Source organism: Mchenga conophoros, linkage group LG2, assembly GCF_057382185.1.
Source record: "Mchenga conophoros isolate Kocher_MC1m ecotype Shallow Benthic linkage group LG2, M_conophoros_male_GT1.1, whole genome shotgun sequence".
NCBI classification, from domain to species: domain Eukaryota; kingdom Metazoa; phylum Chordata; class Actinopteri; order Cichliformes; family Cichlidae; genus Mchenga; species Mchenga conophoros.
Window position 1 is genome coordinate 6,918,697 of NC_140527.1, and position 18,458 is coordinate 6,937,154.

Sequence of the window (18,458 nt, forward strand, 5' to 3'; positions counted from 1 at the left end):
TGTGAACACACACACACACGCCCAAAATAACTCTGATGATTTTCTAAAAGCTTTTTAGAAGATCTTTTAATAACATTTTAAGGGGAATCCACGGTCTATGGAAGTCAGACAGCTGACGGGCTTTTGAACACAGAGTCAAGAAAAAGTGTTGATTAAAGTTCAGATGTTTTTAACTCCTTCGTTGCATGCATCAGCTGGAATCTTTGCATTGAAACTACATATTGAAAACACAACATAACATCTAACAACAGTGCCATTTATTCTGGATGTTCTTTACAAAAAACATTAAACACAAACTATATGTGCAGAATTTGCTTTTTTATGTTAAGGCATAAGCAGGGAAATAAGGCGGGGCTATAAAAGCTAAGCAAGCAGCTGCATATTTGCACTACTAAACCACCACTTTAAGTAAAGCAAGTTCCTCATTATCAGCTAATTCTGTGTAAAAATCTTATAATAGCATTCATAACGTGCAAATTCTGCAAGTATTAATTTAGCATAAACCAGCTGGCTTTGCTAAATTTAATGGGAACTTGGATAGGTTATATATAAATCGTGGTTGTAACAAGTGTGTTCAAATCCCTGTTTTAAGAGCGTAGGTTCTTTATGCAAACAAAGAAGTTGTCTGATTACTCCCAAATCCATTTCCTGGCTAAATGAGGAACTCTGAAATCACAAGGAGCTAGCTTGAGCCACAAGTAGAACAAGATGTGCTGGAGCAGATGGTCTGACCCCCAAAGAGTTCCGATCTCAACATTATGGATTCAGATTGGGATTAGATGAAGACATAGAAGACACCAGGGCCATCTCTTGTTCCTCTTTGTCTTTTGCCAGTAGCCTAAATCCATTCCCATCGTCACTGTGGCAAGTTCTCCAAACTGCTGTTTTGTACTACTGCCAGTTTAAAGCCAACGGGTGGTCATGTCAAATATTCATTTGATTTAGATTTCTCTGTTTTCTGCACATTGTGTGAAGTTAATTGATTAAAAAAAACACCATAGTCTATACTCATATTCTAATTACTCATATTAGCTGTCTCTCACAGTATAAACACTGAAGGCTATTAAACTGGAAATTTCATCCATCAAAATATCCTACACACTGTGTCTTTAAACCAGATGGATTAGCAAGCCACTGTTCACATAGTTACTGAAAGAAAAGACAATCCTGACATGTTCATAAGTTCAGCTTTTGCTTCATTAAGAATTGGAGGGACATTGAAGCAGCAGGGAAAAAGAAAACACTTTCCTACCTTCCTTTAATCACAAATGATGCCACTTGGTACATAACTAGTCGGGGAGATTCTGTCATTAGCAGCACTGGCCAGAGGCAACACAGTCAATACAATGTTATGAAATCATGCTACACATAAAATGGACTGTTTAGTGTGCAGCCTCATCAGCATTTGTATGCTGTCATCAATTACCGTGAGGCTTCACACCTTCAGTTCTTGGAGCTCAGACAAATTATGGCTTAGGATTTTTAAAAGATACATTTTAGTTCCAGCCAAGGTCAATATAAAATGTATTTTTAATTTCAGAAATAAAACTGGCTGATTTAAATATAATCTCTTCACACATTTTCTGTAGGGATATTTTAGCCTTTTACCTAATATTGTAGGGTCTTTATCGTACAATAACGTACCTGGAGACATCTGTAGTCTTGAACTGGCTCTACATAAATGAATATGAACTGAATGCTTTAAAAAAAAGAGTTAACTGTATTTTTTATAAAATCTGCAGCTTTTACTGCAAGAGGCAGCTTGCTGCAAAGAATATAATATGAGATGATACTGTTAAAAATGAAGATGCTTGACCCTATGCTGCAACAGACTCTCACCTCTTTTTCAGTCAAAACATGACCAAGAGCTATATTTGCAATCGATATTGCACCTCTGTCAACAGACAGCATTGTTATTCTAGTCAATATATTATATGTGAAAGAGCAGGCATTGGTGTTTTAACTCTAAATTTCGCTCGTTTTTGCTTTAAATTTAGTGTCTTATATTCTTTAGATTTCTCTTTACTACCTCTGTGTGTGAAGCATGCTTTAAATGCCCTGCCTTTGCACTGTTGTTGCAACTGATGCCCATGCATTGCTTCATGCATCTGAATCCTACCAGCACTAGGCTTTATTCAGCCAGTGTTGGCAGGCATACTTAAAATCTGATACGTTGGGAAATACTTTGAAGAAATATTTTAATATTAGGTAAAGAATAGAGCTTTTTTGTTAATAACATGCGCAGAATTACTTACGAGAGGAAATAACGAAACACATACACACATGAACATAGAGATCTTACTTGAACTTTGCAAGAGTGCAAAACTGAGTGTAGGTCTTGAGGGAACAGGAAACGACTTCCCTCCTCCCCCTTCAATCCTGCCCCCCCCCCTCCTACCCACCGTTCCTCCCCCTCCTCTCCTGCTCCCCTTCCTCCCTCCTCCCTCCTCCAGCACCACGCTATAGCAGCGAACTAGGCAGGCCAACTTGCAGAGTGCAGCTCAGCCTCGACAGCGGCTGCTTCCAACTGGGGGTCTTCGGAGAGCATCGCACTCCCATGTGCGCTGCTGTGCCCGCTGGATGTTGAAATCGCGCCGTGCGCCTCGCCAGGAGCCACTATGTCCAACCCAACCCACGACCCGTTCTACTCTTCTCCCTTCGGACCCTTTTACAGGAGACACTCGCCCTACATGATCCAGCCCGAGTATCGGATCTACGAGATGAACAAGCGGCTGCAGGCGCGCACAGAGGTGAGCCGACCGGACGTAACCGCTACACGGTCCCGTTTAGGTCGAGGTACCGGTAAGAGGGTGGCGGGTTGGAGAGGAGGGACGAGATGCCGGTCCGGGAGAGAAAGATGAGCCGAGAAGGTCCGTCAGGCAGGAGATACGGATATAATGCCAAAGTACCAAACATTCCTAAGGTGAAAGTAAACAGGCTCTGTCTGTAGTCTACGTTACAAGAAATAGACGTCCTCAGAAGTAAATTGTTCTAGTCCTAAAATTTTAATTTGAAGTTGGGAAATGCTGATTTGTGGAGGAGGTCCTTTTGCTTTCACGTGGCCAATTAACCTGTTAAAAATTCGCGGCTTTACTGTCATCCAAGTAAGTCACCTGAGGTTGGGATGAGCTGTAATAATAAAAGTAAGAAAATCAGCAAAAGTAGACTTTAAACATTTGAGGTCTCCAGTTTAAATATTTTAATCAGGGCACCAAGCTAAATCACGGCTGTGATTGTGGTTCTAAAATGTGGCACATTTCTAAGAGAAAGTTACGTAAAGGCTAATCATAACAAAGTTTGAAAAAAAATCCCAGAAAATATAAGAAGTCCACAAAGACTATGCAAATAGGCTATGCAGACTGAGGCAAAGTAGCCTTTTCATTGGATTTAATTAATTTGCATACATTTACATTTTGCCTTGTGTTTGCATATTTGCATATGTTTCTTCCATGTGGAGTGGAGTAGAGTTTGTCCACTGAAGTGGAGCGTTTCTGGTCTGCCTGTTCAGGACACAGATTCATCACTGCGGATTAGATTTTGTGAATGAAAGTGGCCCTGATTGCACATTTATGATTGCATGGGGTGAATTCCTTTCATGTCAGTCTGCTGATGCTTCATCTCATTGGGTGCTAAGTGTGTGTGGCATACAGTGTCATTCAGACTGAACTTTTGGTGATCCCTTTCTGAGTTGTACTGTATTGGGAGCAGCTGTCTTCAGCATCTGTTCTGTAATCACAAATGTGTAAATCTGCAGATAAAAAGTTCATCCAACATGTCAAGTTCTCCTCGCAAACAATCATTAGAGGACAACAAAAAAGCTAAATATGATAAATATCATCTTTTAATAGCCTGGCTACACATTTGTAAATATAAATATTACGGCTCAAGCAAAAAAAAATTGTCATAAATATACTTTTTTTTTTACCAGTACTTTTTAGTTGACTGAATAATTCCGTCAGTGGTATGTTAGAATTTAGAAAAAAAACTCTCATTACAGTTCCCCAGAGCTCAAAGGAACCTCTTAAAAATGCCATGTTTTTTTTGATCCACAGTCTAATACCCCAAAGATCTTCAGTTTACTATCACAAAATGTTAAGAAAAAACAGACAAACAACATTTGAGAAGCTGGAAGACATTTAAAGCAATTAATTGCTATTTGTCAACCAAGCAACTAATAGTTTTACCTCTAAATATTTACTGTTTCAAATAATTTGACTTCTTGTTGCCTTTTGAAGCTTTTAGACTAGAATTTGAATCCCACGAGACATTTTAAACTGAGAAACATGCCCATTAAATTATTTCATGTGATGTTTTTACTGTTATTTTAGAAAAACCTTCAAAGCCGGCTGAGTTACTGCAGCAGCTTGCAGAATGGTGCTGACTTTCCTAAAGAGGAACTTGCAACTTTAAGCAGACCAAGGCAATGTTGCTGAGATGCAATGGCCCAGTCTGATGCATTATTCATACGAAGTGGTCCAAACCCCAGTGGACCTCAACTCCTGTACCACACATATGCACACGCACCAAACGGCACACGCACTTACACATGAGCAATCTCAGATTCATACACAGACATTACAAGACATTTATTTTAAAGCAACGCCGGACTCGTATACAGCCCGGACAAACATGGCATTGAGAATATAGACACACTGTACAGGCACATAGCAATTTACACCATTACCTCTCCTCAGACTAAATTATATAATTGCATGATAACATAATTAGTTGCTTTTTTTTTCTGCCGGTGTTCATTGTATGTTCGCTTCCTACTTCATCTTTTTTCTCACTTCACTCCATGGTGAGGGTGTATCATATGTCTTCTCTTTTGCGATGTTCTTATTGTTCAATTAAAATGCAGGTGGTGAATGTAATGAGGAAGGAGTAGTGTCTTATAGAAGCGAAATAAATGCTTCGAGTTTTGCAATTTGTTTGCATCCAGATGTGTAACGCAGCTCAGCTCAGGCTTTTAACAAAATTATATAGTAATTATCCTTATGAATGCAAAGTAGCCGCTGTCATTTAAGAAGAAAAAAAAACTTATTGTATACGTGGTAAAGGAAAAAGGTTGTAAAAGAAATCTCCCTCTACAAATCTACATATACAGCATAATGTCTATTTTGCCTTAACTAAGACTGAGAGTGGAAATATTATACATTCTTCATCAAGCAGACTCACTGGAGCCTTTTACTTCCTGTAAAGCGCGGTTAGCCGGTGCTGGTGTCCTAATGATGATGATGCGTGCCTGAAGGGTCATTCTATTGCTTGTTTTATCACTGGGCTGCTTGCTACTCAGTCCATCTCCTCCAAGACAACTTTAAAAGTCAGAACACATTTAGAAACAAGAGCAGTGCAGGGTCATGCTGGTGTTGTTACAAAACAGGAAGTTTGGGATGTCGCTCTCCCTCTTAAAAGAATACAGCCAAATTGTCCTGCTGGATAGTTTAAGGAATATTTTATCGAGATTTTGCTGCTAGCAGATTTTGCGGATCCATGTCCTTCAGAGTTTAATAGCCAAACTGCGAATAGTTAACTGCTGTTTTATGGAGGGAGTTTTTTAGTTTTGAAAATGTATTGGTTGGAAGCCCACAGATGACACTGTTCTAAGAATAATTGCCAAAAATGTGTTATTTCTTCCTTTAAATATGTGTCTTTGTCTTCTTCTGACCTTATTAAAACTATATAAAAAAAGAATGAACTGTTCCCTTTGCATAAGGGAATCCTACTACACCAATTAAAGAAATATTCATGTGTTATATGAGCCATGCATGAACAGAAATATGTCATTATTTTGCTGCCAAAAAGTCATCACAGGCAAAGAAATGGACACTGTGTCTTCCCGCATTTTTACATTATTTGTATGGGATCAGTAGTTAGACTTTTTAACAAATCGTAATAAAACGAAATTAACTTTTGATTAGTACCGTCAGCACTGATCACTGATATAGAGTATACATGAAATCTCTTGTTTTCAACCTGCTAGAGAGATTTGAACAGATGTAATGTGTCAGTTTATGCACTGCATATTTGCATTTTATGTCTGTGGCCACTGTCTCCAGGATGAAAACCCTTCTTAACCTGTCGTGAGAAGTAGAAGGGGTTTATTGTTGTTGTTTTGATGTACAGCATATGACACCGAACATGTAAAATCACCCAAAAGAACATACGATATTGGCTACTTCTGCTGGATTTTAGTATGAAGTGACATTATTTGACTGGGGCTGCTGCTATATTTTGTTGATCCTGTCAAAACGATTTCAAGCTTGCAAACAGCAGTCTTGTCAGAATTATCACCCGAGTAAAGATGCTTAATATCGTGAAAGAACTGCCATTGTTAAGAATAAGAATAGCTCCGAGCGTACTTAATATCGCGCTTGCTGGCAGACCGTCGAGCCAAAATGACTCACTATAGTTTGCATTCCTGCCGTTTTAAGTAGGGTTTTAATAGGGGAGCTGACTAAGCCTCAGTGTGGCATCACCTTTAAAAAGTGTTGAAGGATTCGTCTGAAGTTAGTCTTCTGTCAGAAATACTTCCAGTTGTCTTATTCATGAGTGTGCGTTTGAATTTGCTTGGCTCGTGGTGCAACTGCAGCTCCCACTGGCAGGCGCAGGACTCAAGGACTTGACACTTAGAGGAGACTTACTTACCTTGAGAGGAAGTCTGTACGACTTAGTGAAATCTATAGAAAAAACCTTCATGCAAGGGAAGAAAAGCAAATTGATAAAATTACACAGACTATTTTTATTCCTTGGGATTACTGTCTAACATGCAGTATTGCCTCATGGACTGCAAAGGTACAGCAGCGTCTTTTATCAGCTTTGGTTGTGTTTAGTGCATTAGAGTGTTTGTTATCAGTTTCTCTTCTTCTGTTTTGTAGTTTACTCTAGGCTGTACATATTTCCATATTTATGGGTTTGTTACCTGCAACCCCTTAAATGAAACCAGATGCATTGATTTGTTTAGTTTGGCTTCAAGGTGCACTTTTAGGTAGAGAACACACACACAGATATATATGCATGACATTTGTTTTCTTTCTCAATTATTCAGTCAGTTGATTAGAAAAATTTCCATCCAATGTCTTTTCTTTAGTTTACTGTAATTCAGAAAAGGAAATCGTCCCATCGGTGTATTGTTTCAGCTTCAGTTTGCTTTAAAAATGAATAATTAATTAGCTAAGTAGTAACTAAATACTATGTAGAAGTTTTTCAATACTGAGCTAATCCTTTCATCTTTGCTGTAGTGATCATGGATGTAGTGCCAGTAACTATTATACTGGAGAACATTTTAAGTTTAAATAATGAATCTCTGCTAAATTCGTTTGACATAAATCACTTTTTTTTTTTATTCAAACAGCGCTTCAGAACCAAACGCTGTTCTGTTTATCGTCACATATTTAAAGAAAAGCAGCATGTCGCCTCTGATTTGAAAGCTAAAAATTCATCTATTATCAGAATATTTGCTGGATTCATTTTTGATAATCACAAATCATTAAACTAATCTTTTCAGCTGTACTACAGTGATGATAATGTCAGACCTGCAACTGGCAATGCAAACTGTTCTCTTTGATTAATTAATGATGATTTCTAGTTTATAAACTGTCTGAAAACACCAAAAGGAGAGGGGAAATTTGCAACAAAGGTAATCTATTTAAATCGATTATTTTAACTAAAAAAGAAAAAAAGCAGTTGGATTAAGTGAAGTGTGAACAAAAGCAACAAAGCTGAATTGAGAATGTGGAAAATGATTGATTTTCAAAACAGTTCCCCGTGAATTCTGATTTGTAACATGAATGCTGATAACAGATATGTCATGTTGTCAGCATTAGGCTTGTTAACACAGCAAATACTTTTATCTTTGTAATCCCGAGGAACTTTTTTATCCCCCCTCTCAGTAGCAGCCGTTTCACCTGCCATGCACCCAGAGGCACACATGGAAATAAGGAGGAATAAACGCTAACGACACAACCTGTCCTGTGTGTTTGTCTCGGATCAGGGCTCACCTTTGAACTGATAACTGTGCTGCAGCTAAAACAGTCCTGCTGCTCAGATGACTCGGGGTCTGCTTCTATCCCAACCTTATTACCTGCTCCATTCATACTTATTACCTGCCTGGCTGTATTTCTGCATGGGGCTGACTGCTATCCCATTACCTTCATTTTACACAATGTGAACCCGCTGTGACCTGGCAATCTAAACAGTCTTTGATGTGGATTTGATGCTATGCATACGGTGTGACCACATTGTTTCTGTGCTGTCGCTCGGGGGGGCCGCAGACCTCGTCGTACGGAGGCAGCTGCAGTGATTTGTGGGGGAATTTGACACTTAAGCGTATGCAAATGAGGCAGCGGATTAACATTCAGAGGAGGAGCTTGGTCGACCTCAGCTGCTGTAAGGCCATTAGCATAGAGGACATTAATATTCAGCGGCGGAGAGCGGAGACACAAAATAACACTGTAAGTAAAACTACAACACAGAGAGTGAAACAGAAGGAAAACAAAAGCATTTTAATGGAGGTGCGATAATAGTAGCTACAGGGCTGCGTTCAGAGACCTCTCTGCTGCTGCCGCTGCTGCTGACATTGGCTCTGTTGGTCACACTCTTCCTCAGCACATAGACAAGCAATCAGTAACAGTGATTGGCAGGCCATTCATTGGGTTCTTGTGTCTATTGCACATAGTTAGTCTCATTCTCATTATTCAAATGGCCCCACAGACCTGACTCATTGGCTCGACTTTGGAACTGGAGGAACTGGAGTGTTCATTATGGCCAAATCCCTTGTTCCTGTCAGGAGCAAAGTGGATCTGTTCCCATCAGCTCGACGTGTCAGATTGACATGAATAGGTTTATGATGTAGAGGTCAAGTTGGCACTGAGCTGTAAGGTTCACATAGAAGGATTAGAGATGAGCCACCAAGAACACACTTGATGATTTCTTTTAGTGAAAATTGGCTTTCACATGTTGCTTTCACAGAAAAAAGACATAAATTGCATATAATGATTGTTTTCAGCACAGATTGCGCTCCTTATACGACCATTTGGTAAATAAAAATATCAGAAACTTGTGAAAATGGACATGGGAACACCTTCAATTTATTTATTCATCCAGGTCTTCCACTGATATTTAATGTATTATAATTTAGGCCAAAGTAGCGAGTCATCATATTTGAGGAGCAAAATCAAATAGATTTGGCAATTTTGGGCCAAACCGCACTTTGTTTCTACAATGCAGTTTCCCAATAATCTCATTCAGTTGTTTACATTGTCTTCAAGTTATCTTGAAATGTATTTTCAAGCTTTATTGATCATTAATAATAACATAAGGCAAGAGTTAGTCAGCTTAAATCAATAACGGAACACCAGAGTTGTCTGCCCCTTTTTTCTTTTAGTGTTATTGATAGATTCACAAAAGTATACATAACCCCTTCCCCACAGCAGAAAGCTTTATTCCACTGGCAGCTGAAAATCATCTAACTTTCATTCTTTAATCATCCAAATTATTACAATATTAAAAACTTTGTCCAACTTTAAGTAGTCCAGGTTGGTAATTGTGAAAATTCCCAGTTTCTTTTCTCTTTCTTTGTTGGGATATTAGAGGGTTACTAAGTAGTTTCTAACCTCACACATTTTTTTAATGAAAGAGAGAATTAATTAGACAGAATTAAACCTGAATTCTTTCTAATGACCAGCAGGGGGAGACTCTTTCGCTTGCAAAAAGTCTTTCTGTTGTACCGAAGTCTATGGGAAAACAGCTCTTCCTGCGTGCCCTCGCTTAACACTTTTGTGATGACTTAAATCGCTCTGTCTGTTTAAAATCATAGTCAATAAAACATGATGTTTATTTTTGTAAATTATGGTCACCATTGGAGACAAAAAGAAGTTCTTTACCAAAAATGAAGCGATAAATACTTGGTAACATTTTTGCAGTGCATGTGTGTGAAACCAGCAGAGAGTAATTACCAGAGAAGTGTCGAACATCGTGTTGCCCTTATCTGAACCATTACTGCTGGATTTATCTACCATCGGGAAAAACAAGCCAGTGTCACTTCAAGACTTTAAATGTGACACAGCTGAGTTTTAATCACTTTTTTAAATGATTTAAACTGCTGGACAGTCTGTAAAATCAATTGTTAGAAATTTGTTCCACATCTGGTCATTTGGTTTGGTGAAATCTGCGTCTTCTTCTTACATTGTAAATGTTTAGATGTTTATTCTCTTTTGCAGCTGAAACCACCCTCAGTGAAGCGTCGCATCTCAGTTAATGAGATGTAAAGCACTGATTGACAGTGTTGATTTTAATGATTCAATTATCAAATACATGGCAAATTAAAGATCATTTTTAGCTAGATAAACACATTATGCTGCATTTATGCTTCCTCCTACACATGAAAAAGGAAAACAAAGGAGAAAAAGCTAAATAGCTCAAATAAGTGTGCACCATTTGTTATTTACTTGGAATAAACAGCATTATTATTTATTCCTCTATCAACCAAATCTCTAATATGTGTTGTTATTGTGATTCAATGCCTTATTGACAACGAACAGACATCTGCTTTTGTGGATTCGTAAAATGCTGCGGAGCTCTTAACATTAAAAACAAAAACATTTTGGATTTTCATAATGTTGCCAGTCACTGAAAGGACTGAATCACATTAGCTTCTGCTTCCCTTAGTTAATGCCCCGCTAACATCCCCTTAGGTTAATTAAAGAATAATACTGCTAAAAGGTGAAGCAGCCAGGGTGATAGTTTTGAAAAGAAATGGTAACCTCTTCCTCAGAAAACTGGTCATAGCTGAATACCATTTGTCTATTTATTATTTCATTCCTTAGAAAGCTGCTGTCTGGTGTGAAAACATTGAATAGAGACACAAAAGGACTTTCTTGAGATGTCCACTGTCCACTTTTATACAACGTTAAGGATGAGAGTAATTAATGTGTTGTTTTTTTTATACAGCCTGCAGTGTAGAAACACATTAATTATTTATTAATTAAATCTAATCATAATGTTATTTATCTTAGATATTAAGATACATTTATGAATCCTTGGAGGAGAAACTTTTTTTTTTTATTAATAACGAAATGGACGCAAGATCACAGGAGACAATGCATAACACCAAAGTAACTGTAGTAACTCAACAACATACAAACTACTGCATCTTAAGTCTTCATGATTTCTCCTGCCATTAAATAATGTCTATAAAAATAGGAATTATCAAGATTGTTATGCTAAGACCGTATTACAGTACATGTCAGTTGTTTAGTCTCAGTGATCAATTGTTATTAATAATTAATTATTGGATTGGGTTTCTAGGTCCCCTGGCTTTAGAGAGTTCTACGGTGAGATCCGGCTCATTGTTTAGTTATCTAGCCTGCAACTCTTCTGTTCTTATAATGCAGTTTTTGCCAATATCCACCAACCCACTGCACCTGCTCAGCACCAAGTAGCAGGCAGAAATACTAAGCAGAGAGTAAAGACCAGTGGAAAATGTAAAAAAATAAAATAAACAACAACCCAAAAAACCCTAAACATAATGAAACTAAGTCTACAAATCTCCACGTCTGTAAATCCATTATTCCCTGATTTGGCATTTGTGTGATGATGGTGAAGAGTGCTCTCAATATGTTGGTCCAAAGTCTCCCATAGATGTCAAATTGGGTTGTAATCTGGTGACTGCAAAGGTCATAGCTTATGACTCACATTATTTTCACACACGTCAAACACATCAATGACCACTTGGGCCCTGTGGATGGTGGCATTATTTTTTCTCGAAGAGACCACTCCCATCAGGAATGTTTCATCATAAGCTAAGGGAGATAACTCAGAACGTCTCAGTATTGATTTGCAGTGGTTTGTCTCTCCAAGGGGACAAGTGGACTCAAAACATGAGAGCCCGATGCCTCTGACAGCATAACAGAGCCACCGGATCAAGTTTTTTAATTTATCACCTGTCTGTATGTCACAGTCTGTTTCAACTGACACAAGTGGTCAAAACAACAACAACAAATACAGGTTTTTTAGGTTTAATATGTCCATCCATTTTATTAATAGCGTAGCCAAAAGTGTGTTACCCATGGGGTCTGAAGCCTATCACATGTGACACAGGTCAAGATGGGGGGTACTCCCAAAGGGGTTGACACTCATTCGTAGGGCTAACAGTAGAAACAGTCACACACACACAGCCACCTTAGAATCACCACTTAAACATGACTTTGGGCTCTAGAAGAAAACTGAAACCCACTCAAATGAACATAAGACGTTAAACCTCTAAAGTGAAGTGCTTTTAAAGTAAGAGATATGGACTTCAATATGTAAAAAGCACAAATCTCATTTAAGAACACAGTGATATTCACTCATCAAACTTTTTAGATCACTAAATCACCAAGACTGAACTATGGGTTGAACTCTCCCTTTGGTCCTTTCCTTGAAAAATATTTCTACTGAATCATAAGTCAAGCTGAACTTTGAACAAGAGGAAAATATTGTATTTATTTAAAATGTGACATTCATATTTGTAATAATCTCCCTCTTTTCTTTTGGGGTAAAGCAGTGGGGTTATATTTGTGGGTTGTGGAAAAAGTAGTATAGCTGATGCAACTGACATTTCATAAGGTTATCTGCCTTAAAATCAAACATATCAATGAATTAATAATAAAGTACTTTATGTGACTCCGCATTTCATTTTTACATATATTACATATATATATGTTTATTTACATGTTGATTTTAACATAATTTTTTTAATGTAAGTTGTTAAAGTAGACAAATTTGGATATGATGTGTGTGTATGAGTAATGCTATACTGCAAATGGGATGCTCTCAGAGGATGTTTCCAGAAAATCATATAAAGCGAAAAAAAAAAAGACCTCTGGTCAAATCGCAAGCGTCAGTCACATCCAGCAGGATGCTGAGACAATAGACCCACCTTTTTCCTGGCCCTTTCCCATGGTTCCTTCCAGGCTGCAGTGTTGCTCAGATAACAGGGAAGACAGACGGGTCTGTAGTCTGTTCGTGTCCTGTTGTTCTGCCTCCCTGATGTAGTTAGGCAGGCTGTCCTGAAACGGAAAGGTCACAGGTTGAAATTTTGAACTTGAATAACTTTCAGTTGATGGGCTTAAAATTAGTCATGTTTCCTGAGAAAGAATGCAATGAATGAAAATGTTGTCTGTTTGAAGCACTTTTCTTTTTTCTTTTTTTAAGACCATGTCCAAGTAGTTACACTCCAGTGTTAAAGTTTAATGTTAAATTTGATTCAAGACAGCAGAGACAGCAGAGTCTTGGCAATGTAAGGATATTTAAATTTGACAGTTAGAACAAATTTTGCTGTATAAGCTACAGGTTTACAAATGAAATATATACAAAATTACTGAAATATATAAAAACGAATAGTAATTACTGATTAAACAAGCTGATAAGAATATTATTCACTGTCTTTATTTACACTGAAACCTAATAATGAGCTCCTTAGTCCTCTAACACTGATTTGCAGTGTTGTGTTATTGAAAGCACTGCAATTCTAGCTGCATAATGTTTGAGTGGCTCCACAGAAGAAAAAGGTTCAACAGTGGGTACAGTGAACTCAGGGAGGCACACTGTACTTCAGCTTCTGCTCTGCGCCAGTTTCTGGGCGTTTCGTCATTTTGCTGATCAGCTGTTCGCTCTGATGTAGTTTTTCCTTTGAGATGAATTTACTGACTTATTCTGGATTGCATACTGTTTTCATTTATATATTTTTTTATATGCTCATTTAGCCAGAGAACATGCCTGGGCATGCATGCCTTTTCTTCAGCTTCTATATCTCCCAGGCATGAATATGAAACAACATCCTTCAGATACTAAAGCTCACACATTGCATGTAAACAAGCCCCCAGCCCTCCGGAAGTGTCACTAAGCAAGACACTGAATGTATATGCCTCTAAGAGTATTACACTGGTCTCTGATCTTGCAAAAGGAAGATTTGATTTTCAAGAAATTTATCATCGTCCTTCTTATGCTGGCACACACAAAATGTTGGTTTTGAGTGATTATTACAGATTATGCTCTCAGTCATAGAACATCAGACTCATTTCTAATCCAATGAAGTCGCATTCACTGTCGATCTAGCTTGAAATGTGACAAGAGCTCAGGCTTTAACACAATAAGGACAGTGTTATGAATATGTGCACTGTATATCCAGTTTAAATAGAAATTTGTGCTTAAAACATTTGTGTGTTTTATCATTTTTTTGTTTAGAAATGCTTTTCCTGAGATCTCTTTTGATAAATTTATGAGTGTGTCTATGAAAAGGTGATTAAGAAAATAAAAGCAAATATAAAACTTTGCACTATCCCTATAGTTTACAGCTACAATTAATTTAACTCAATTCATTTTAGTCTATCACTTAGCCTATTTAGCGTTCCCTTGCTCATTTCACAGTTTAAAATGTCTTTTCTTTTAATTAAATTTAAGTGAATTAAAGCTTAATATGTTTTGTGAAGACCTGTAAAAACTTCTTATGTTCTCTAAGTTCCTGTTTCAAGTGCAGCACGTCAGTCATTGCGCTCGTTTCATCAGCCGAACGAGCAACAGGTGAGATTGCAAAGCGAGCACTAACAACAGCAGGAGGGCACACGCACAAACTTAACAATACCAGTGGATTTGATGAAATCCAGTATCGATCAAGCGTCTCGCTCCACAGTGTTGAGGAACTATTCCCTGTTGTTTGTTTATTAGTCTAATTAGCACAGTGGAGAGAAAGAAAGGCTGCATGGGTAGCTCCGTGTTGGTGCGTCCAAACCAGAACCTGGAACCGCACTTTCTTGTTTATTTTAATTTCTTATGGTTGTAAAGAATCATTTTCTTTTTGTGCTTTCTCATTTATTCATGCATCTTGTTGTTTCAACATTTTCCATCGATATTGATGTTTGTTGTTACTAAACATGGCAGCTGTGCAGGTTTTACGAGAACATTTCAGCATTTTTTATGTGCAAACCTACAGCTAATGATTGTGAATATTTGCTTGTTCATTTTATATGACAAATTCAAGGATTCCAAAGAAATATCTTTAATTACCATGCGTTTTTAAATAATCAATAATCCAAGGATATATAAAACATCCAAGATGCTTATAACGAATAAAACCAGAGTTAAGGAAATCCTTTAATTTAGTATTTTCGAAACTGGTTTTAGTTTGAGACCCCCCGTGGGGATCACAAGGTAAATCTGACGTGTCACTGTATAATTGCCAAGTTGGGACATATTTTTCAGCTTATGCCTGCTTCTACTTATTTCTTGTAAAGGTCTTAAATCTCATGGCAGATACACAAGATGATAAGTGAAGTTTATTTTCTGTCTTGTAAAAAGAAGGGAAACAATACTTCTGATACAAGCAACCCGTGAAAGGACCATTGGATCTTTTTGAATCTGTTTGTCATTGTACAGTGACAACAGGGAAAACAGTAGTAGGAGAAATATTGCCATTGTGCACAATTAACTTAAAATATTGCTGCCTTTGAAATGGTTCCTTCAAAGATGGGGACCGGGGCTTGAACCATTCAGACACAGCTGCTGTTAACAGTTAATAGTGTGTTAAGACAGCAATAAAACGGCAATAAGATGAAGTCAGTTGCATGCCCTGTGTTTGTGATAACATGGTGGTTAACTGAAAAAAAAATCCCAAAAATTTACATAAATGTCTTATATCCAGAGTCTAGCCAGACCCTCATAGATTTGAAACAGAGTGTCAGAAATTCCTCCGTGAATAGTGATGTAGTTGTTACAGCATGGTAATTTAACTGCAAATGACATAGGTGTTCAACAATTTTGCTGTTATATGGGAAAGCAACCAGAATACAACTATTGCTGAGGTGGTTACCAACAGGTCCCACAAAAACGATCACAGTGCTTTTACTCATTTAAACTCTGTCTGTGTGGCATTTTCAAAGCACAGTTGTGTAGAACTTGATTTTTAAAGATTTTGCCAATGTCTTTAGCAGGTTTCAGGAGGAGGAGGTAACAGGAGGGTTGAGCAGGAGAGTTGTATTACTGCTGCTGTGGGGATCAGTCCTGCCCCTTCACCTTTGGGGTGAAAGCCAGAAGCGTTGAAGTAATTCTGATTCATTCATGTTTCCTGCTTTAAAACAGCAGACAAATAAGTTCTGTGTATTAACCCTGACCTTAAACTGACACTTTAACACAATAAGTGGTATCTGAGCTATGCCTCTGACTGCTGCCTGTGATGTCTAACGCTGAAAAATGAAGACTAGAAAAGATACCTAAGTAAAGTGGCAGACATGCAACCCAACATGGGAATATCTTTGCTTATTTCATATATGGGTAGAAAGGTCATTCCTCGGGAATGTGCGCCGGCTGTTCAAGGGCAATGACTTCTCTCCCACTGCACTCATTTCTCTTAATTTGCATAATGCTCTGCTGGTGGCTGTACGGTGGCCAAATGCAGCAACATGTTAGGTCTGCATTATATAAAAACACTTAGAACCCGGGAGGGTAAGCCTGCATTGATATCAAACATCGGTGTGTGATGACACTCTTGACATGATTAAAGTGGTGTTGTTTATGCAATCTAAAAGAGAGTTTTTCCGTCGTCACACTGAGGACTCCCTGAAAGATACAGCCCTGTGCTCCAGGGGAAGCTGTGACTTTGGTTTTGTTGCGCTTTCAGTTCAAATGGCAATGATTTGCAAAACCGGGAAATTAAATTTTATATTTAATTTTATTGCACTTTAGGCTCTTGAAGTCTGATTTTTTCAATGTAGAAATGCATTTAGGTTACAGTTTATTTGATTTGCTGATGAAAGAATATAGAAATCATCAAAACATTCAAGTCTGTATCGGCATCATTAGGTTCCTTTTTTGTCCATCTGACCAACCCCCCAAATTTCCAGTTTATAGTTAAATTAAATGGGATTAGAAGTAGGAAATCCTCATATTTTGCAAGTTATTCCAGCAAAGGTTTTATATTTGCATGCTTGTTAAATAACTTAGATGATCAATCAACCTTGTGATTAAATTATCTACCAGATTAACACTTAGTTGGATTCTAGTATGGACATTTCGGGAGGAAGCTAAATTTATATAGATATTTTCAGTCAAGGCATTGCCTCAGAACTCGTGAAAATGACAATCATTCACCAGAAGCATTTTTTATTAGACTTTGACATGTGTTACTTGTCAGTGGCCTTCACCGTACAATGAAAACAAACACTACCTTGCTAAAGATCATTCTCAGACACCCAGTGAGTTTTTGCTTCTTTTATGTTGTTATGCTCCTCGATACCTTGAAGCTGTTTGAGTCTTTCACAACAAAACTTTCTTGGCCCACCAGTCAGCTGCGCTACGTGGTATTCAGGAGTTGAATGGGGTTTTAGACATCGGCAATTCTCCAAGGTCAGGTCCCAGACACGCCTACACTCTTGGAGGCTTTTCTGTCACAAGAGGCTGGAAGCAACAATGAAGAAATAGAGACTAACAAAAGCTTCCTGGGAGAATGGTTCATGTTAAACTTACAGATGTTAAGGGTGTGAGGACCGAACGATACAGAGGGAAAGAAAATGAGGTCATGCCATGTGTGTAAATCTCTATGTACTTTATGGTAAACAAAAATGTTCTAAATATATTCGTTTATTTGCATTTTGTATACTCATACTTGGCGTATTGTTGAGTGTTTCCACAGACAGTAAAACTTAGTGTCATCTGCCTATCAATCCTGTATGGACATTTCTTTATGCGAGCACTTAACCCACAGCTCTGTTGCTATTTACTGAGGATCCTCCCTATGCTGTCCCTCCAATCCTCTGGATATCCCACAAATCCCCGAGGTTCTGGCCCATGCTGGTGATTTGTGGTTGGCTAGTGGGCAATTGACACATTGATAAATCCCCCGCAGATGAGGTGCGATCCATTTGAATCAATAGAGCCTTATCGGCTGACGGCCGTCACGGCCGCATCCGTGTCAGTTCACCACGGGTCCCTCGGAGTGGGCCTGATTTGTACCATTTGACAACAAACATCGTCACGCCACGTGGTTTGTCAGAGAGTCCACGGGCATAATGAAGGCAGAACGCCGTCTGTCAGCAAACCGCATCAGACAGGAGACAGACAGTGAGAGGGAGGTGGATATGAAAGAAACTGGTGGAGATAATAAAAAAAAAAAAGACTGATAGGATATTACAAGACGGAACAGTGCGGGCTTCTTTTTTCATAGTAAATATATGTCATTTACAATTTTATAACCTGCTACCAATCACAGCCTAAAAAAAAAAGCTCCTGACATTTCTTGCTGTACAACACTGAAAAGCTCCTCTGTGTACGGTTTTGCTTGAGCCAGAGGATTCATATGGTTTGTGTCCACTGGCCAGGCTTTAGCTGTTCTCCAGCCTGCCTGGCTTCGGTCCAACTTCTCCTCTGTCTTTAGATCCGAGCCAAACCTGGACGGTCCACAGCTTAGCCAGCCACGTTTCACAATT

The 18,458-nt window shown here is 38.3% G+C and overlaps 1 protein-coding gene across 4 annotated transcripts in view; it reads left to right on the forward strand.

Annotated features, from left to right (window-relative positions):
- Window positions 1–2,481: 2,481 nt before the first annotated feature.
- ldb2a (LIM domain binding 2a) overlaps window positions 2,482–18,458 on the forward strand; it is a 112,978-nt gene continuing 97,001 nt past the window's right edge. For all 4 annotated transcript variants that reach the window (XM_085284673.1, XM_085284683.1, XM_085284656.1 and 1 more), the window contains exon 1: window positions 2,482–2,750. In XM_085284673.1, the coding sequence (XP_085140799.1) occupies window positions 2,619–2,750 (132 nt within the window). In that variant the 5' untranslated portion in view covers window positions 2,482–2,618. The remainder of the gene's footprint in view (window positions 2,751–18,458) is intronic.